Here is a 22,565-nt window from a genome sequence, read left to right on the forward strand (position 1 = left end):
ATGTTTTTCAGTTCAACACAGTATTGGAAACAATCTCCTCCTTCTGCTAATTTTCTTCTGTTTGCCACTCCCCAGGGATACCTTCTGCTCAACTATGCCTGTGCTATCCGTGGTTTTTGTTTTTGTTTTGAATAAAAATTCACTTGGCTTTCTGTCTATCCTTTTATTTTTTTTTAAATAATGATTTTTACTTTTTCCATTATAGCTGGTTTACAGCATTCCTATCCTTTTTAAAATGTGGACAATTCAGTATCATCTACTCTCCCTAGATTTTTCTCTAAAGAATGGTGTGACAGTGGGGCGTGAAGGCCCAGTGAGCTCCTCAACCCTCTTGCACACTGTAGCCTGGCTTCTCAGAGACATAAGAGACAAGCTTCATGATCCTGCTGCCCCACAGCTGCTCCCCACAGCACTAAATCGTCCCTGAAATTTCCACCGGGGTTCCCACAAAAGATGGCACCCCCCATATGGGTCCACACGACTACCCACAGCCAGTGTCACCCCATGTTAAACTATCCTGTGCAAACTATGACTTCCCCATAGTCAAAACTGCCCATCCTGTTGGTTTATTCCAATACCTTGCTGTTTGTGTTACATATGTGGAAATGCCGAGAGACCACCAGACAGAAAATGGTGTGAAAGTTATGCTGGGCAAGATATCTCCACAATATGGAATTCCCAAAGTTTTCCCACATAGAGAAAATGCAACCTTGTCTACTTCAATCTTTCAAAATTACCTTTACCAAATATGGCTCAAATTTTACATTTTGCAGATCAATTAGACCAGTAATGCCCCCTCTGACTGCTTGGTGATGACCTCCCCTGTCATAAACTCTCTCTTTGATTCTAAAGGCCCCCTGAAGAAAGACTGTTAAACAGTTTATTCAGTCATGCATTCAATAAACATGCAGTGGGAGCCTTTGAGCCTACACAACATGCACTTGGCAAAGACAAGAAGACGAGTTGTTAGAACCTCTTTCTTTCATGGGTCAGTAGGTTCAAGTGCACTCCTACAGAGAATACCTGATTTTATCTGCTAGGCTTCCTATATATAAAGCTAGTCACTGTTAACCACAACCTGTGCTAATATTGGACTTTTCAGATTTAAATCCTGATCTGCATTTATGAGCTGCAGGGCATTGAGTGATTTATGCTACCTTTCTATGCCTTTGTTTAGGGGTAGAATTAAGTGAGCTGATATACATGAAAGGCACTTGCAACAGTGGTTGGTACATAGAATCAATACACAGATCTTTTATTATTATTATTATTATTATTATTATTATTATTATTATTATTATTGTTATTGCTATGATTACTCAATGAGACGCAGAGTACTGACTCAGCACAAATTATTTTGCATTATTTAGATTTAGAAACTACCCATTTAGAAGGTCACCTGACACTAAGAAGCACTACTTTTAAGAAAGATTCTATGAAAATATGGGGGACAAGGTGCTGCTGTGAGAGGCTAGGATCCTGGGATGTTTCATAAGATGGAAAGACAGAAAATGGATATCTGCAGGAAGCTGGGGGCAAGAGAAGCTGATAATAGAAAAATGGAGAAAGACAGAAAGAGAGAAAAGCAGTGGGAAGATCACGATGTAACAGTGACAGTGACCATCATGATCCCAGAGCTTCCAGGGCCAGGTACAGAGCTGAGCCCTGAGTGCCCTGCCCTCCCCCATGTTTAAAATGACCTATACTCTCATCAGAACTTCACGTGTGTGTATGTTAAGCTGTCCAAGTAAATAGGCTTATGGAACTATGTTATGTGCCTAAACCTTGGAACAGAAAACCACCCACGCCTGCCACACCAACCTTTGTCAGTGGTGAGCCTCATCTTTTTCTTTTGCTTCTTATGGCCTCACCTGGCAGCTTATGGAAGTTCCCAGGCTAGGGGTCAAATTGGAGTGTGTCTGTGACCTACACTACAGCTCACGGAAACACTGGATCCTTGACCCACTGAATGAGGGATTGAACCTGCATTCTCATGGATACTAGTCAGTTTTGTTTCCACTGTGCCACAACAGGAACTCCCTGATTTTTATTTATGACTTTTCTTTTTTCTTTCCTGGATTCCTTTTACAACACTACTCTCAAAATGCATCCCACCTTAGGTCATGTACAGACCCCAGGAGTGCATTTTCATTACAAGCTCCATGATGACAGCCCTTTGCCACTGCAGCTGGGTTCTTCCCTTAGGGGACCTTTGAGTCATCTGTTGGGATAGTCAACTGCATCTCTAGAGCATGGAGTGGTATCAGAAAATCCTGGTCTAAAACCCATCCATCTGCACTTGTAAAACATGATCTATGCAGTGATATGATACTGAAAAATCAGTGGCAAGCTTAACTTCAAACACCAGATTGATGTTCTTACTAAAATGTCTCACTTGTAACCGATGTCCTGAGCCAAATTCTCATCCATTACCAAAGCGAAAACATAGGGTACAGATGAGTAGTTGTTTTCCAATCTGGAATGTTTAATTTCAAACTGTTTAGTACCTTTGATTATAAGAGGATAAAGCTAGATAAAGAGATACATAAATATAGGTTTCTATAATGCAATATGGCATTGAATAATGACTAGGTCATTCTGAATCCTAGCCCTCTTAAGTACGATATCATGATTTTTCAGCAAGCTACATTAAGAAAAAATGTATGATAACCAAGTACATTGTTTTGAATTTTTAGTTAAAAATATACATAACCAGAGTTTTGATTCGAACAGACAGACCACCTTTTTTTTTTCCCCCAAAAAAATGTGTTTCTTTAGTTCTGGGCTCAGCATCTATACTATGTGTACACATATATACAAATGTTCGTGTGTGTGTGTGTGTGTGTGTGTGTGTTAGGCAAGTACACAAAATAGAAGGAAGGAAGGAAGGAAAAAGGTGAGAAAGAAAGTTTGAATCCATGTTAGAAAATCAATACTTTATTTCAAGTTTTAGTTTAGTTCATGTTAAGTCTGTGAAAGTAACACAAATTAAAATTTTGTGATGACGGGAGAGGTGGATTATCCAGGAACAGAAATAACAACCAAGGCCACTGGGTTGCTCTAGGTGCATTTTTATTACTGTATTCATGTTCTTAGAGCTCAAAACAGTCTTGACTTTATGTTACTCATGTGTGACTTTTCATGAAGAATCACACCCTAGACCCTGGGCTCCTCCAAACCTGGATACAGAGTGATGGATGTACATGGAGCCTCCCCTCCCTTCTCACGGCTGATGGTAAATTAGAAGGTAACAAGGAAGCACTGATGGGTTATAAATTAAAGCCCCATTTTAGGCTTTAGGAAATTCCCCCACCGTGTACAAGGCACATTTGCTGAGAATAAATGAATTTTCAAGCATGCGTAGCTGTTTCTGTTCATTAGGGTTACGTGTTACACTGTTCTTTTGCTTTTTAATAGGAAGTAAATACATACAAAGCTTCTTGCGTGATCTAACATACAGGTGTATACACACACACACACACACACACACACACACACACACACTGAAATCTGTGCTTAAAAACTGCCCATTGCAAATGGTTCAACAGCTAAAGAAAATGTATACATCATTTGCTGGCTAGCTTTCCTTCTCAATAGCAACAGCTGCCCTGTATGGAGCAGTGGCCACTTTCTAGTATTTGATGCTCTTCACAAAACAAATCTGAAGAATCGCAAAAGCCCTGCAAGGGAGATATTAGGAATCTGACCTCAGCCTCCGGGAGTTAGTTCCTCCATGCTGTGAATTTTCCCTGCATCTGTCTGCCCCCAAATGTTTTTTTTTTTTTTTCTTTTCTAGTTCACCATACTTTCTTCCTCTGAACATCTTAAACCATGTATACTAGATTTTTTTTTATTACTAACTTTACCCTAAAAATTCCCCTCTTTATAAGTCAGATGTTCCTCCTGGCCCTTTGCTGTTTCTTGAATTTCAGGTTAGTTTCCTATTCCTTTTCACTAAGAGTCCCCTCTAAAATCCAGATCACACAGCTGGGAGCTATGTACGGAAAAAAGGAGGATCAGCTACCTGAGAAGGTCTTCCAAGAGCAGATCCATCCTAACCCACCCTGTTCTCTGAAACCGTGAGAGGAAGGGGTGAGTTGCAAAGGCCTCTGGGATCTTCCCTGCTCTAGCTGAGCACAGGGTTTCCTCATAAGTCATCCCCATATGGCTGAAAGCTGAATTCCTCAAAACTCTTCTAGAGTGCTGATTAAAATGGAGATCACTGAACCCAAACAGTCCAGCTCTGAGCCCTGGACACTTGGATTTTTTACTGAAATATAGTTGACTTACAATGTTGTATTAGTTTCAGGGGTATAACAAAGTGATTCAGTAATTTTTCACATTCTTCTCCATTATAGTTAATTAGAGGATATTAAATATAGTTCCTTGTGCTATACAGTAGGATTTTGTTGTTTATCTATTTTCTATATAGTAGTTTGCATCTGCTAATTCCAAACTCCTAATTTATTCCTCCCCCACCGCCTTTCCCCTTTGGTAACCATAAGTTTGTTTTCTATGTCTGTGAGGCTATTTCTGTTTTGTAGGTTCATTTTGTATCCTTGTTTAGATGTCACATATAAGTGATATCATATGGTATTTGTCTTTCTCTGACTTACTTCACTTAGTATGATAATCTCTAGGTTCATCCATATTGCTGCAAATGGCATTATTACATATGTGTATATAGATATGGTATAGGTTTATATGTGTATACACACACACACACATGTACACACCGTATCGTCTTTATCCATTCATCTGTCAATGGACATATGGGTTGCTTCCATGCCTTAGCTATTGTACATGGTGCTGCTGTGAACATTGGGGTGCTTTATCTTTTCTAATTATAATTTTCTCCGAATGTATACTAAGGAATGTATCACGTGGCAACACTATTTTTAGTTTTTAAAGGAATCTCCATACTATTTTCCATAGTGGCTGCACCAATTTACACAGGAAGGTTTCCTTTTCTGCAGCATTTGTTACTTACAGAATTTTAAATAAGTTCCCAGCTTAAAGTGGAAGTTCTAAGATCTCTGCACAGCCATTTGCAAATTCCAGGGGCAGACTTTTCTGGCTCTCAGTAAGTCCATTATTTTTCTTTCTCTTTCTACTCTCTGATCAGTCGGTCTTAGAAATTCTATGTGCCCTGCTCATAGAATGTTGTAGTGGTTTATTAGCTCTCCTTTCTTCTTTTCCCAATCCATCTAACATACCAAAATCACCTTTATTTTCTGGAAGCACTGTTTTTCTTACTTCAGCACATATTAGAAATACAATACATATTTTATCAAGAAAAAAATGGGGCTTGCCATAAGGTATTTAAGTTATCTCTTACTGTTCTGTTGAAACAATGGTTTGCTTTTTCTCATATCATCGACCATTTCCTGTGCTTTGCCAACACCTGTAATTTTGATTTCACACATCCCCTGCCTAAAATACCCACACACATTTTCTGTCTAGACCCTTTCCATTCTCAGGGCCTATGTCAAATCCCATTTTTCTGGAAAATATTCTTTGATGACCTCACTGGGGAATTATTTCTCTTTCCTAAAACTATGACTGCTCTCTACATCGATTGCTGATTTGCCATTTTTCATACACAGCTTGATAATCATGGTGGTTATGGTTTACTGAGTATCTTTGCACCACACTCAGTGATGGGTTCCTGTCCCATATTTCAATCTTCACCATCAAGATAAGTATAATTAACCTCATTTTACAGCCAGGAAACAAACACTCTGGGAGTTTGAATAACTAACTCAAATGACCTAGCTACAGAGAGGAAAACCATAATTTCTAACCCATCATCTCTCTCTCACTCCAAAGCCAACATTCTTTGACCAATCTGAATTGGGCTACTAAGGACTCTGCTGGCACACAGAAGAGAAGATTCTGCAGATGGATAAAAGAGATTGAAGAAACAGCAAGTTGGTATCAAGTCGCTATCAGCTTGAGGTGTAAAATGGAATGTAGATCTTTCCAGGGCTCTAGTCAGGACAGTATCCGTGATGCATCAAGAAGCAGAGACTTTTCTAAACCACAGACTCAGGTGTTAATCTATTTCCCATCAAACATGCTTCCTAGTCAAATGTGTTTGGTGAACTGCCACCTCCTATAACTGACCTTTGAGCCATTCCACCCAGCAGGATGCTTAAAGACTGAGAAATTTTTGGCCAAGGAATCAGTTTAATCTTTTATTCCAGTGTTCTCCAAAAGAATTCAAAACTATTTTATTTTCCATGCATGAATGGAATCCATCAATAGCCTGGAAAGAGGCTACTGCTGCTGAAAATGTTTGGAAGGCACTGGAATACTGTATTTCTTTCTCTTCTGACCCTACCTCTCATCCCAGCGGTCAACTCCCCAGCCAGACAGGTTCAGCTAATTAAATCAGACTCTCCAAGGAGGGGTTCCAAGTAATTCTGATGGGAAACCCAGACTAGAAGCTCAAAGATGAACCCCACCTTTCTGAAACAGCCCCATTTTTCACCAGCAACCTATTATAAATTTTTATTTTTCAACAAAGACCAAAGAGCTTATATTCCCATACTCTGAAACACAACTATGAAAACGTTGTTTACTTTTCAGAAAAAATAGAAATTATTATTAACAATAATGATTTCCCAACTTTACTGAGGTATAATTGATAAAACTGCGTAGGTTTAACATGTACAACAAAATGATTTGATTTACATATATATTATGAAATACAATATTTACCAAATTAAGGTAATTAACATATCCTTCATGTTACATGGTTCTTTTCTGTGGTGAGAACTCTTAAGATCTAGTCTCTTTCAAATGGAAAACCGTATGGAGGCTCCTCAAAAAATTAAAAATAGAATCAGCATATGATCCCGCAATTCCACTTTGGGAGTATAAGACCAAAAGAAATGAAATCAGCATCTGACATATTTGCATCCCTGTGCTTGTTGCAACATTATTCACGGTAGTCAAGATATGGAACAACCTAAGTGCCTACCTATGCATAGATGGATAAAGAAAAGGTCTCTCTCTCTCTCTCTCTCACATACACACACACACACACACACACACACACACACACACACTGGAATATCAGCCACAAAAAGAAGGAAATTCTACCATTTGTGACAACAAAGATGAGCCTGGAGGGCATTATGCTGAGAGAAATAAGTCAAAGAAAGGCAAATATATGATATTACTTATATATAGACTCTAAATTAAAAAGCAAATCTGTAGAACTCATACCACATAGAGTAGAATGGTGGTCGCCAGTGGCTGGAGGGTGGAGGAGATGGGGAGAATGTTAACCAAATGGCACAAACTTTCAGATGTAAGATGAGTAAGTTTTGAGGATTCAATATAAAGCCTGAGGACTCTGGTTATAATACTATATGGCATGATTGAAGTTTAATCAGTTATTATTGTAATCATCTATTGTCCACTCCATGTGCCAGCTACAGACACCATAGACCCTTACTTCTGGGTCTGATCCATAGAACTGGGGCACCCATACCACCTGGGAGCTGGATGGAAAGGAAGAATCTCAGAGCCTTCCTCAGATCTGAGTCAGACTCCACAGTTTGAGAATATCCCAGGTGATCCATACACACAGTAAATTTGAGATGCACTGGGCCAGCATTTGTTCCAATTTCTGGCATGTGGTATGCATTTTAAAAATCTGGTAAGAAATACATGTATACTTCAGTACAAATTCTACAATTATCACATTGTAGTTTTACTAAGTTGTGTACTTTTAGTGGTATAATGACCTGGAGATGAATAGCACTTGGATTTTCAAGAAATTAAATGGTGTATATGGTAATAGCTCTGAATATTAAGAATGACTTACTGTGTTCAAATACATTCTCATAAAATAAGTAGGGGCCGGCATTTAGTTCTAATTTTCCTTTGAAAGCAATATTATTATTGCAGTTTTATTTTCATAGAGGTACAGAGCAAAGATAAGGCACAGGCTTTGAAACTTTAGCATTGAAATGATGCTTTAATAATTAATAAAAATTGAAGACTATTTGCTGAAAATAACCCTTTCAAATTAAATACAGGTTAAAAACAAAACTGAGTTTTTTAAAACAAGATTTTCACTCAAAAGATTAGCATTGTGTCCTAAGGTAGAACTCTGAAGCTTCCATGGCACTGTTTCTAGAAGGATAAACATGAAGCTAGTTGCAGAATTTGATGACCCTTACAGGCGTTGTGCTGAGCACTTCACAAGCAACCCCTCATCTGCCCTATTTAACAAGGCTCCAAGGTCAGTCACAGCCATTTCCATTTTATACACAGAAGTCTGTGTCTTACAGCAAAACTGCTCTGGGCCATCAGCTTACATGTTGCAAAACTAATACTAGAGCTCAAGTCTAAAGAGTCTGACTCAGGAGTCTCAGCTTAGCTACTACCCCAAGCTGCCTGCTGACAGAGAGAGGAGAAGAAAGACGTCACCACTGCCCCAGCCAGTGGTGGATAAGAACTGCTTCTCGGGATGGCAGGTCCGGAGCTGATGACACAGATACATGGGCATCTCTCCTGGCCTACAACCACACAAGCAGTTGCAAGCAGATGGCATCCACAGGATGCAGCTTTCTTATCCAACCAACAAAACAGATCACTTAGGAGATTTCCCAAGTTCCAGCAACTCTAAAATTTGCAATTCATGAAAACAAAAACCTCCCAAATAGATACATTTTAAAAGATATGCTGGATTATCATTCTTGAAAGGGTTTCAAATCAGGATGACTTAAGCACTTTCATCTATTAAAATCAAAAGATTGGAGATATCAACATTTCTAGCCACTCTTCCCAGACAGGAACCATCAGGTTCACATGCTCTGTGCCCAGAGCATGAGGAAAGCCAGGCAGTAAAGTGTTGCATTTGTCAGAGACGTATGGGACTGCACAAAGTCACCTCACTCTCCTGACCAGTCCTCCATGAAATAATACAAACTTTAAGAAGAAAGGGAAAATTAGATATTCAGAGTTTTAAGAGACACTTTAAATGAATTATCACAATGCACAAATGTATGCATGGAACACCAGGACTTCCAAATCGGCTGATTTGGGGAATAAATGAAAGTCCACAACCATCCTCTGAGAATGACTAAAATAGAATTGACACCATGGCCTCTGAAAAGGCAGTGTGTTTTTAAAAGACAAATTTATTTAAAAGTGTTAATTTAATTGTAATTTTGTTTCCTGGACAAAAGACAACATACAAAAAGAGAGATGTGTGACTACAAAAAAAAAAAGGTATTTTGTGAGATGAATTTATATTCCCAAAGGGGAATTTTTTTCCCCATTGCCTGCAACATAAATAATTTACAGGGAACATATTTTCCAATTAAGCCAGGTTAAGTGGTGGGGGTGGGGGTGGGGTTCATATGACAAGAGAAAGATGTTGAAGATCTGAACCATGGTATCTGCCCTGATTTGACATAGAACCATACTCTGCCTGCATCTGATCGGTTCCATCCTTAGGGACCAGGAATCTTTGGTTTCTCTCTTTGTTAGCCTTCAGTCTGGTTATTTTGCATGTAGTCCTGGGATAAAATCCTATACAATATCTGTGGTGACCACCATTAAATAAACTATATACATTTCCAATGTTCAAAATATTGATTAAAGTATTTTTTAACTTCATCAACTGTATATATTTGAAATACTAAATGTGGATTTCAACCAAAAGGAAAGCTATCAAAGATGAACTACTATGAGGACATTTCAGACATCTATGAATAAATAAGAATGTGAGGCACTTCTGGGGACTCAGTGGCACTGGGGCGCCACCAATGAACCCATCACGCTCCTTAAGACGGAGACCACAGCGCGCAGAAATCCTTACCTTGAGCACGTTTGCCTGCTGGTGAATCAGACACAGAGGAACTTCAAGATTCAAATATATCCACACACATAGGATATCTGTTCACTTATATGATGCTTGCTCCCATAGAAAATGCTAAGGTGAATACATTACAGTAGGTTTGTGCAATGCAATTATCATATTTAAATTTAAGATGGAAAACATGAAAGAAAGAAAACCAATTATTTCAGTTGGTGGTGATGCAGCAGTACTCTACCGTCTTCTCATCCTTATATCTGAATAACGCTGGTGTCCTCCCAAGATAATGTGACCGGGTTGAATTGTTAAGAAGAGGGAGCTCAAGGTTACAGAATCAGTAAGACTGGAAATAGCCACATGTTGGGGCTGTGAAAAAGGAAGAACTTGATGCCACCAAGTTCAGTAGCAGAGAAAGTTGAAATCAGGTCTGTAGGTTGGTCAGTCCCAGTGTTTGTTTCTTGGTTTCCATAATGATTCTGAGGTTGCATAAAGTATGATTATGAGGGGAAGCTGGGTTGGGTGATACAGCAACTCTCTGAGCTGGTTTTGCAAATGTCCTGTGAAATTATTTCAAAAGGAACAGTTAATAGTTAAAATGAGGTGGGAGGGGAGGGGGCTTCCTTTCTTATTCTCTGGGCAGATGAGCAGAAGGATTGATTTCAAGGCGCCTACTGCACTGTCTGCCTCAATAATCCATCCTCATTAGAAATTAAATATACACCAAGTCAATTATCAATTAAGTGACAAGCTGGGTAAACACCGCAGGTGTTAATTGACCCTTCAAGGGTTCTTTGGAGCTCACTGGCCTTCTCCAGTTCCTTTGAAGTTCTGTTTTGGCTTCAGTGAGTCACTGATTAGATTGATTTCACAGTGAAGTTGTGCCTGGTTAATGGGAACAAAATGAAATGTAGTTACACAACATTTTTTTTTTGTCCTCTCAGGTGTAATTCTGCACCATCTGGACAGGCAAAGGGTAGTCATGCTGTTTAGTGAATGACTGAACTTAAGCCTGAAAAAACAAAATCACAGAGTAACATATTTTCTATTGGTATAAGAAGTGAGGGCTGACCCTAATCAGCCAAGAAGCATTCTTGCACTTCTTATCACCGGAGTTTTCCAGAAAGGGAGATGATGTAAGCCATGCTACTGGAGTTCCTTCTCTGAGTGTTTTATCATCCATGTATCACCAGAAGCACTTTGTTAATTTATTGTCAGTTAAACTGGGCAGCGTGGACCTTCCAAGTGGATGCTGGTTCCCTGAACGAATGTGCAAGAGACATAAACATGTGCCAAATTGAGGACAGCAGTGCTGTGTTCACTGTGGCAAACTGAGGGTTGCTTGCCAGAGTAAGGGGAGTCCAGGCTAGATGTCACAGTGGGCCCTGCTATGAAAAGGCTTGAAGGATGTGCCAAGGCATTTTGGTTTTATTCTGGTGGCCTGAGGCTCTGTCAATGAAGGTTTTTAAGAAAGTGATGCATTTAAGTAAATCTGGGGTCATGTTTGAAACAAACTTACTAGTCCTTGCTTTCTTTGTTTCTCTCCTACACGTACTCCCTATCACAAAATGAGTGGACAAATTATTCCCATTATATGAGTGTATATTTTAAAGACAGTAAACTCTCCCATTCTTGCTTCCTGTCAAGACTCTAGGTTCCTGATCCCTTTAACCACCATGTCTTAATTTAGAAATCCTGGTAGCTTAACTTTGAAATATGATGGATTTTCTTTTTGATATTTCTGGAATTAGGAGTTAGGTGGTACCCCATCATAACACTTTAGAAAGAAAAAATGTGTGGCTATCCTCATGCAGCTAACCATACTTTTCTTTCTTTTCTTTTTTTTCTTTTTCAAACCCTCCCCCCAACCCCCTGCATATGGAAGTTCCTAGGCTAGGGATGGAATCCAAGCCACAGCTTTGACCTATGACACAGCTGCAGCAACACCGGATCGTTTACCCACTGTGCCTGGTCAAGACTGAACCCCCGCCTCCACAGAGACAAGCCAGGTCATTAACCCAGTGGGAACTCCTAACCATGCTTTTAATTGCAGGAAAAATCATAATTGCTGAACCATGTTGCAAAGGCAGCAAGCCATGCCAGTCCTCTGTTAAAGGAGGGTATTGACGGGAGGCCATCCTGGCTAAAACTGGATTCCAACTAGTTAAAAAATTTAAGCCCATCTGATGTACACTGAGTCGGTGAGGCTTAAGTGATGACCCCCTCCACGTTTAATACACGGATAATTTGGGGGCCTTACATCATCCACCACTTTTAGACTGCCTCTGCTGTAGTCATGGCAACCTCTACATAAAGCAGAACTGAGTTGGTAATTTCACTCCAAATTAAATGAAAATACGGCTAATCCTATTATTGTTCTTAACAATTTTCCAAATAGCTTCTTCTCAGAGTGCCCTTGCTTGTATAGTCTATCTTTTAAAAATAGATTATTGAAAAATTATATGTGTTTGTGCACTCTCTCTGCTCACAGCCATTACCATTGTCCCACTCTCACCGCTGTGTAACCTTGCACCTCAGAGGACACACATCCACCTACATCGCCACTTCGGGGATAGGTGAATCTTTTAAATATACTGATTTAGACCATTAAACATTTCAGAGGCTGTCACTCTCAAATTATGATTAAATAATAGCCTTTTCAAGATAAGCCATATTATGCATTTGTATATGTCTTAGGTAATTCAAGGGATTCTGTTCTGTATTGTATATGTGCCCATGTATATTTCAATAGTGATTCTGCAAAATTATCTTTCCCTTCTCAGCCTCCACTGAAGAGTAATTGGAAGATGACTGCTCCATTTAAAAGTGGTCCTATGGCTGTTTCAAGATATTCCTCTTTGTAATTGTGATAAACACTAAATTTCACCCCAAAAAGCTCTGTTGTCCCTAAGCCTGATGCAGCATGTGTGCTAAATTGCTTCTCAAGTGGCCCATCTCCCCTGTGGTGGCACCTGCCCAAGGCTTTAGGGTCCAACCCTCAGTCCTGGAACAGGAAAAAGGGAACTTCCTGACAGGCCATTAAGCTCAGGCCTGACTGTCCCACTGAGGAGACCATCTTACAGAGAAAAGAACATGCCATTTGGGTTCAGAGGCCCCCTCAGCTTTGCTACCCCTTGTTCTTCTTGCCTCTAAGCTTCTTCATCAATAAAGGGTAAATATATGAATGACTTCCCTCAGGGCTTTTGTGCCAAGACAATAGGATAATGCAAATCATCAAAAGAATATGATTATCAACACAACTCTCCATCTGTCTGACAATGGCTATTGAAAGAAAGAAATCATGATGAACCATCAGGGAATCCAGTTATGAGATAAGAAGGTACACAGGGTCAAAGTCTCACCAAGAGCTTTTCCAAAGACTGCACAATTGCTTCCAACTGGTGCTTGACCATCAATCCTGGCGTTCTGGCAAATACCAAGACTCCAGAGAGCTAGAGAATGTCTTCCGGGTGAGGCCCAGACACTGGAAGGCAAGGGCGAATTGTCTGGCTGCCATGCCAATGTTTTCCACGTGGCCATGTGACAAGGATGGGAGCTTCAGCTCTCGGGCCCCACAGGCTGCTGAGGCCCCACCTGGCATTTCAGACAGACCCAATTTTAGCACGCTTGTGACCCTGTCCACACACACTTCTCTGAGTGTGATATTGAAGAAAGTGGGGACATGTGACAGAGATGAAACAGAGAGAGGAGAGGATACTAAAGAATCAATAGGGGTGAGAAAAGAAGAAACATGCAAAACCCAGTCAAGTAATACCATTTACTCCTTCAGGGCCCTCAATGGACACATGTAAAATGAAGGAGGCTGGCCTCCTCGGGAGTTGGGCAGAATGTGTGTGTAGGAACCATAGACCTTTTTCAGGACAGTGTTCTATATTTGCTGGCTTCTCTGTTCAGCATCCCTATTTTTCTCGCCAAAACTGAGATGGTCATTTTTTTCACCTCAGAGTTCCCTTTCTTACATGAACTAAGTCTGTTTGGCAAAAGCCATCCTGATGATGGATTCTATAGTCATGGTCCAACATGCCTCCCTTTGTTCTCTTTCCCCCATGCTGACGGCTCACCATCCAGGTGACGTCCATGTTTTCTATAATCTCTCACAAATAAAGCCTTTAGCATTAATCATCTACTTTCTGGAAAATCAGTCATCATATATTTTTCATTGCAATGATTTTCTGAAAATCAAAACAAGGTAATTTTAAAGCTAGGAGAGTACTGCATCACTGAATCTCTTACAGTGATCGACAGAGAAAAGACAATCAGGAGATGTTCAATGAGTTAATTTATAAGCTCATTTATAGAGCCCTTTTTAATATAAGCAGTTATAAGATTTGCCCAAGGTCACAAGGATGGTTTGTGAGAGAACTTGGAACAGAATCTAGGACACGCAGCTCTCAGTTTGGCATCTGTTTCCACTAGCTCTGATGTTAGAAAAAGTAAAATAAATATTAACATAAACCAACCTTGAATGTTTAAATTGTACTTCATAAAATAAGCAAAATGGTTGCTTTGCTCAGTCTAAAAGTATTGTTCAGATGAATGAAATTGAAAACAAAGATCATAGAGGAAGTGGTTATTTTTCTCTTGATCGAAGTAACATTTAACGTAAGGACAGTGAAACTAGTGAAAGAAAATGAATCTATAAATACAAATCCTCTGCTTTAAATCTTTCATCTTAGAAAATAAAATTCAATATTTACAATTGGTTTAAAACAGGTGGTCTAATTTACAGCATGTTTCAGGTTAGATGTTTTTATCCTTCAGTCTCTGTACTAAAATGAAAACTTAAACTAGAAAGATACTCTAAAATCACTCATTTCATCTTCTCCTCCACCAATCCATAAATACTTTCTCTCTTCCAACTTAATTTCAACTTCCAGATGTAAGCTTCCTTCTAGTTCAAGACCTGCAATGTACAACTACTCTAGTTTTTAAAAAGCAAAGAAATTAAAAAATTAAAACAAAACAAAACCTTCAACCCATAAAGAATGACTTAACTTGAGCTAGAATTTTAACATCTATTTTAAGCCTTTAAACATACTCTTTGAATTCTCCTTTTCAGTTGTACATATAGACACAGCTAAAGCTGCTCTTGCCAGAAACACTATAAATCAAAGACTGCAATGGATCAGATCCAGTTTTTTTCTGTCTCTACTAGCATACACACCAGAGAACTGACCATTAGCTGACCAACTTTATGCGTGTATCAGATTAGTATTTATGATTCACCTGAGACCCTCATAGGCTGTTATATGATTTGGTGCAGCATCTTCAAGGAGGAAACACAATATGCAATCACACATCTGCAGCAGAGGCAATAAATGATTGGTACCATGACATTTTAAAATCTCCACCATCTAAAAATATCTGTTCACACCAAATCAGCTCTACATCAAATCCCAAAACCAACTTAGCTCACTTAGCTGTTATCTTCTGTGTCACTTTATAAGAGTCCAAAATGAGGACATGGGAAGTTTCAATGTCCAAGAAACAGCAAATGTCTCCAGTTCCAAATACCAGCACAAAGACATCTTAGAAATTTGGAAAACAGTCACAATATTAGATGACTTTTTAGTGGCCAAAAGAGCAAGGCAAGGCAAAAGAACACCCAATTTTCTGACGTCTGTTGTAGGATATGGGTAAGGGCATTTCCTGCCCAGTGCTTACCATATGGACGGTGCTTCCGTTCCGCTGATCTCTAAGAAGTCATATCCTTCCTCAAGCTGAAAGTCAGTGAAGACCAAGGCAATGGTGTCACCAGGTTCAGCGAGAATGGTCCACGTACAGTCTGCATTGTTCTCATACTCCGAAGGGAAGTGAGGGCTGGAGATGGAGCTGCTCGTTCCCCGTAACGTCCCGCCACAAGCTCCCTCAGCTGGAAGGGCCAGATGCAAAGAAAACATGCTTGAAAATGGCCACAGACACAAGTACATCTACAAGGTGTAACTCTGGATAATTGAGGCACTCAATATAACAAGGGGTTTCTTAGGATTTGTTAGTTTAGTTCTATGCAAAGACTTAAAACATGTACCGATATCATCACATTGTTAACTGAATTGCAGTAACAGAAAGAACTGAAATTGTATCTTCTCTAAAATCTGGAATGTGCAGTTACTATACACCTGATATTCACAGTCAGCTTTATAGGATTTTTCAAGATTTTCTCTGAATCTTGGAAGACGGAAAAAAGTTGGCAATTTTTCCTTCACTTTTTGATACCTGGCTTTGAAAGTACAGTGATCTTAACAGAAGTTGTCGCCCTAATCTTTATTTTCTGTAGAGTTTGGAATATGCACTTGGTTTTGAATTTCAGATAACTTCTTGACTAATATGATAACAGACACACATCAATCCATAAAAGTGTTCTGAGTAGGAAATAGTTGCATGAAAACTTAAAATGGATTATCTTGGAAAAGTGACAAGGAAAAGGTCAGTAAGATAAAATACGTTTAGGGTATAAATTAGTACTGGAATAAATATTACTTTGAAGAGAAATGGATCTTGTAACATTTTCCACAGAGTTAAAAAAATTATATAATCATCGATTACAAAATGTTTTATACAGAGTTAACTATATATATATATATATTGGGTAGATAAATATTGGACATGTCCATAAATAGTGTTCTTCTCTCTTTCACTCAATCCCTCTCTCCTTCCTTCTCTACCTCCTTTCTTCCTTCCCATCATATAATCTTAGCAAAAAGTACAAAGTTGGGCCTCTGTATCTGCAGGTTGTGCATTCATAGATTCAACAAAAAACAGATAGAAGATATACCCCCCACAATTCCAGAATGCTCCAAAGAGCAAAATTTAAGTTAGCTACATAAAGACACTATTTACATAGAATTTTCATTGTATTAGATATTATAAGTACTCTAGTAAGACTTTAAAGTATATGGGAGGACTGGGTGTGTTATATGCAAATATTATACCATTTCATATAAGAGACTTGAGAATCCATGGATATTGGTATCTGCAAGGGTCCTGAAACCAATCTTCTCTTGATACCAAGGGACAAGTGTATTTAGCAATTAGGGATATCAGTGCTTCAATTTGAGTGATTTATAGTGATATCTCACACCAAGATAAGGAGATTTGCCTTTGGCAGCTAGTGCAACTAGACAGCTAGACAAGATAACTTGGAACAGATATATACACTGACTACTGAAAATAGCTGTGTATATAAATGTATCACACACTTAAATATATAGATACCTCTATAGTAATATAGTTTTTTATATACAAACATATCATATATATGATCATTAACATAATATATGATATAATTCTATTTGGTATGTAGGTTTTATTGATATAATTTTATTATACTCTATAAAATTAAGTCATCTCAATATATTAACAGGTGCTAAACAACAGAGTCACGGAACTTGCGTAAAAAGATAAAATGTCATAGACAAGTAAACTTTAAGTTATCAAATTCAATGCTGGGGTTGGATGATTAAATGAAATCTATTCATTTAAATCTGAGAGTCAAGAATGCACAAAAGCTCTGTAACAACTCGCTGGCAAAAAGCCTTCTTTTTACAAGTGTTCCAGGAGAAAAACTGATACCAAATTATGATGGAGTTTTGGAACTGTAACCTATGCCCTGAAGCATTGTTTATTATTTTAAAGACTTATAAACAGATATATTTGTGTGCATAATAACAAACATAAACTAAAAGTGCATAGGAAAAGAAAAATACTGGGTTCTTTGGGAAAATACCTTGGCAGCCTTGACCAAACAGAGGTGATATTAGGCCTATCTGACAAGAGTTCACATGCACCGGCACCACATATCAACTACGGACCTCAGCTGTAGCTCCAGCACAGAGGCCTGGGGTTCCTGCCTTGCAGCCTTTATCCCTTTGGTGGCTCAGTTATTGGAAGATCTGATGACTTGCAAAAGTTATATATGGAGCTGGGGTGAAATGGTTTTTCCCAGACTCTAGGAAGTGGAGTCAACTGATACATGAATATTTGATCAGCTGATAGAGCTGTGTGGGTATCTACCAGCTGATTTCAACCTTGCTCAAATCACCTGACCACTCAGCAAAACATCTCCATTCTGTTTACCATGAGGATGGTTGAACTGGGTAACATCTCCACTGTCACTGCTACATCTCCTACTTTAATCCAGTAACTCTGAGAGTTTAGACACTCAGTTGCTAGATTTGCCTAGGACTTCAGGTGAGGATGTGAGCAGATCAAGAAGGGCCATACTTTGGCAGGCTAGAGAGTAAGTTCTGGCTCAGCAATTCCACATGAGACTGGAGAGACCATCAGAGGCACAGCCAATTGGAACAATTTTTTTTTTGTCTTTTCGTCTTTTCTAGGGCCGCACCCATGGCACATGGAGGTTCCCAGGCCAGGGGTACAATGGGAGCTGTAGCCACCGGCCTACACCAGAGCCACAGCAACTCAGGATCAGAGCCACATCTGCGACCTACACCACAGCTCAGGGCAACGCCAGATCCTTAACCCACTGAGTGAGGTCAGGGATGGAACCCGCAACCTCATTGTTCCTAGTTGTATTCATTAACTACTGCTCCACGACAGGAACTTCTGGAACAATTTTTATGGCAGCTTTGCTGGGGATAGGAGTGGTGGCATAGGAAGACAAAAAGAATAGAAAATGAAACTAAAGAGAAAGAAAATGTAAGAAGTTGGCAGCGATGAACAACTATAATTCTCTAAGGCTGCAATCACATTGTGTTTCCTCTGGTAGATATTTCAATGACTGTAGATTTTAAAATGAGTAATAGTTAGAATTCCGTCAGGCTAAACAGATGCAGGATACATTATAATTCTCACTGCAGCATTTCATATAAAATATTACAGATCACCATAAGATAGTCTGATTGATGATATCAAACAAAACAAAAATAATTCATACCACTTATTGGATAAAAAACTTCAATGATAGGAAACTGTATTACAGAGTGAGGTAATGTGTATGTGTGAAAGCATCTGCAATGGTGCTTCAAATATTTCTCCAACAGAACATTGTAACTTTCAGTTTCTTCCCTAGTTTTATAATAAAATTTGTTTTCTAAACTATAATATTTTATACATCTGTGCATGTAATAACATGAGGATGGGTAATGTAATCACCATTTTAGACTGGGGAAATGTTTCTTAAAAGAAATTAATGATTTCATGTTCAGATTTATGATAATCTCTAAGTAGAATAACAGTAAAGGTAAAACAATAAACATTTTTCAAAGCACATTTGACCTTAGGAAATTTATTAATTAGTTAATATTAAAAATCATTTTAGTTGTGAACTTATCTTCTAGGCTGGCCACTAAAGATGTTAAATTGCATTCTTCCTAATATATCACTTAATGATAAAGCCTTGGCTGAACAGAAAGGAAGCCTCTCTCCTTAGAGTTTAGGGTGTTATAAGGACCCACATACATGGGAGGGTTTATGGGAGAGAAGTGTATTAACAGACTGCTTTGGAATAAAAACACAATTTTGAAACTCATTTAGAAGCAGCCACATACAAAATGAATAGAACATCAAAGTGTTTGAACTCTATAATAATGGGTAAATTAGCAGGATAAAATATACTGTATTATTTCAAATAATATATTATCTAAGCTAAACAGAAATAATTAATGTTACTGAAACAGAAGAAACATTAAAGTAAACCAATATACCAATATATATTTTATTCAAAACAAATATATAAAAATAAAATTCAAAACAAAAATACAACACATGAGAAATATTTCTAATACTATAGAAAAGAGATAATACATATACAAGAAGGAATTTCAGAAAGAATTAATAAGTAGAGGACAAGTTTTAACATCTTTTATCAAAGGCATTAAAATTAAAACAATAGTGAAATACCTAATGTTTTAAAGTATAGGACAAAAAATACAATGGAAAATACCTAAGGGCAGCATTGACAATTATTATCTCCTTATAGTGATGTATACTGATATGAAACTTTAGGCAATTTGACAGTATACATGAAGGATATTATAAATGTATAATGTTCATTCTTCAACAAGTTACTTGATTTTGGTTCTAATATTTATTGAGTACATTTTAGGTGCTTTATTCTGCACAAGTTCTTTATATGCACTTTTTAATTGAATTGTTTCAAAAATATATGAAAAATTGTTGTTATTAACCCTATTTCAGAGTTGTCAAAAGTGATGTTCTGGTTGTTTATAAAAAATGCACAAGGGGAATGTTAAGGAAGTCATCAAATATGAACATGATCAACTAAGTAGAATTAAAATTAATCCAGTATAAACACCCCATTGCAAAACATTTTAAAAAGTTGACTTCTGCTTTGTGCCAAAGCAAACCAAACTGAACTATATTAAGGTATATGTATACATTTAATATTTAGACTGTATTTTAAAAATATAGACTGTCGAAGGTGTAGAATTTTTGAAATAACTGGGGCATTACAATAATGAGATATGAGTGATTTAAAGAAATTATTTAAGGTTTATAAATAAATAGTTCAATAAAAAATTTTCTGAGATAAAGGAATGAAATTGTAAATGCCTTATTATTATGTATGTAGAACTTTGCAGAATTAATATTTTCCTGAAAGGGTACTTTATATCTCAGATACTGATAAACTATATATTTAAAATATACCAGGGATGCTATTATTGTTGTTTTAAAATAAATTCTGCCATGTACATTTTTGGAAAGGAAAGTCGCTTATGCAGTAAAATAAAAAAAAAAAAGAAAACCTAACCTATATATTATTTATCTGAGTTTTGGTGTCAATTTTATAAAATAGAGGAGAAAAAATAATTTTATAGCAATACACAATTACCATGTAACTACTGCTACTATAAAAGAAAGCATACTTGTTTGGAATGTTCCTTCTTTCCACAGAATACCACAAAGAATACAGCTCTACAATACGTTCTGGGTTCCAATAAATTCTATGAATTACCTTGTTTGAAGGATTAAGATGATTAGCCTTCAAAGTTTCAAACCTATAGGTATTCATTGTACTTGCCAAAAATTAAAGTAGAGGCATGTCTGAAACTTTGAATATATGTGTATAGTGCAATGGTACACATGCCCTCTACCACCTGTTACAGACACACAAAGTACCTCACAAGACTCTTATTCCAATAGCATGGTGATGATAAATACATTTTATCACATATGCTGCCTTATTCCTGCTTCAAACAAGAGGAACCCTGCCAAAGTTCCCTTGATTTATTTCAACTAAATATTTGAAAACAATTTATCACATATAAGCAAACATTAACATTGTAATAAAAAGTCATGTCAGGAAGCAGTTTTTATAATTAATAAGAAATAGGGCGGTCAGGACAGGTACTAATTCTTAATTCACTGAATTCCATGAATAATGGCTGGTGGCCCAAAACACCTGGAATTGGCTTAGTATTTGACTTTTGTAAAAAAACTTGTATTTACCTTCATTCATTTGTTCATTCAATAAATATTAAACTCTTATTATCTACCAGGTGCTCTTTAAATGAATTAACATGAAATAATTCTCTGAATATAAGCTATTTTAAGGCAATATTTGAAATAGAGAAGGTGGTCAAGAAGTGAGCTGGAGGAAGAACATTCCTAAAAGATGGAATGGTAAAGTTTGTGGATCTGAGGAGATTTTGTATGTACATATCTAAGAACAGATATTCATGTGCTACAAATATCATGTAACTTTTCCTGGGCTCATTCTAATGCCATTAGCAAGGCTTCAGAGGAGAAACCATGTCTTGCTAATCTAAATAAATCTAATTTACCAATAGGATTTTGACTAGAGAGCGAAGAAAAATGTACAAAGGGCAGTCATTGTTCTTGTGATATTATATAATTTAGAATTGATATTTTCTTTGTTTTAAATACATGGATAAAACAACAGGTAAAACAATAGCTTGTGTTTTGCTTTTTAATCTACACGTATACCTGGTCATATGTATATTTTTTTCATAAAATGAAGTGTAGAATGGGATCAACAACTCATATCTAGTTATCATGGATTATAACACCATTCAAATTTTTTCTGTTATCGAGAGAATCCAGGAATGTTACTACGCTAGATTTTATTTGAGCGTAGAATCCAGGAATGTTACTACGCTAGATTTTATTTATGCTCAGTCCCATTGGACAAATCTTCAGTACATCTAAATGACTTCTTCTAAGTCTGCATCCATGATTCTGTGTGCTGCGGGAGCCTTTGTCTTCACCACGAATCATCACCAAGGACAGTTCCCAATAATAGTAGGTGTCTATATTCATATCTTTAGATGAATGAACATGACTGAGTATGACCAAAGAGATACACAGTTCCCTGTAAATACTATGTATTTGGCAAAATGACTGTATACTCTAGGCACAGGTGTGCTAACTGGAGTGTGTGTGTGTGTGTGTTACACATGCCCTTGGATCGCAAACAGAGCCAGTGCCCCATCCAATATCCCTTCACTCACTCCATATGTATATGCACATGCCTAAATGTCTTCCTAAGGCATTTCTAGAGAATCAGGATCATGTTTTTTCAAGGAAAGGGCATATGCTGGGAGTATTTGGGAGTAAACATACTCAGAAGTAACCCACAAACATTGAGGGAATGGAGTGTTGTGAGTAAATACCCCAGCTTCTCTGTTGTGAAGTGTAATTTATGTGGAGTATCAGATAACTCTAAAGAGACTTAGAACCAATTGCTACAGGACTAACTCTATTAAAA

The 22,565-nt window shown here is 37.7% G+C and overlaps 1 protein-coding gene across 1 annotated transcript in view; it reads right to left on the reverse strand.

Moving 5' to 3' along the window:
* The window catches only part of CSMD1 (CUB and Sushi multiple domains 1), a 1,865,356-nt gene that overhangs the window by 883,412 nt on the left and 959,379 nt on the right, over positions 1–22,565 (reverse strand). Inside the window, exon 5 of the mRNA XM_047772241.1 lies at positions 15,521–15,728. Coding sequence (XP_047628197.1) covers positions 15,521–15,728 — 208 coding nt within the window. The remainder of the gene's footprint in view (positions 1–15,520; positions 15,729–22,565) is intronic.

Source organism: Phacochoerus africanus, chromosome 3 (assembly GCF_016906955.1).
Source record: "Phacochoerus africanus isolate WHEZ1 chromosome 3, ROS_Pafr_v1, whole genome shotgun sequence".
In the NCBI taxonomy this organism is placed as follows: domain Eukaryota; kingdom Metazoa; phylum Chordata; class Mammalia; order Artiodactyla; family Suidae; genus Phacochoerus; species Phacochoerus africanus.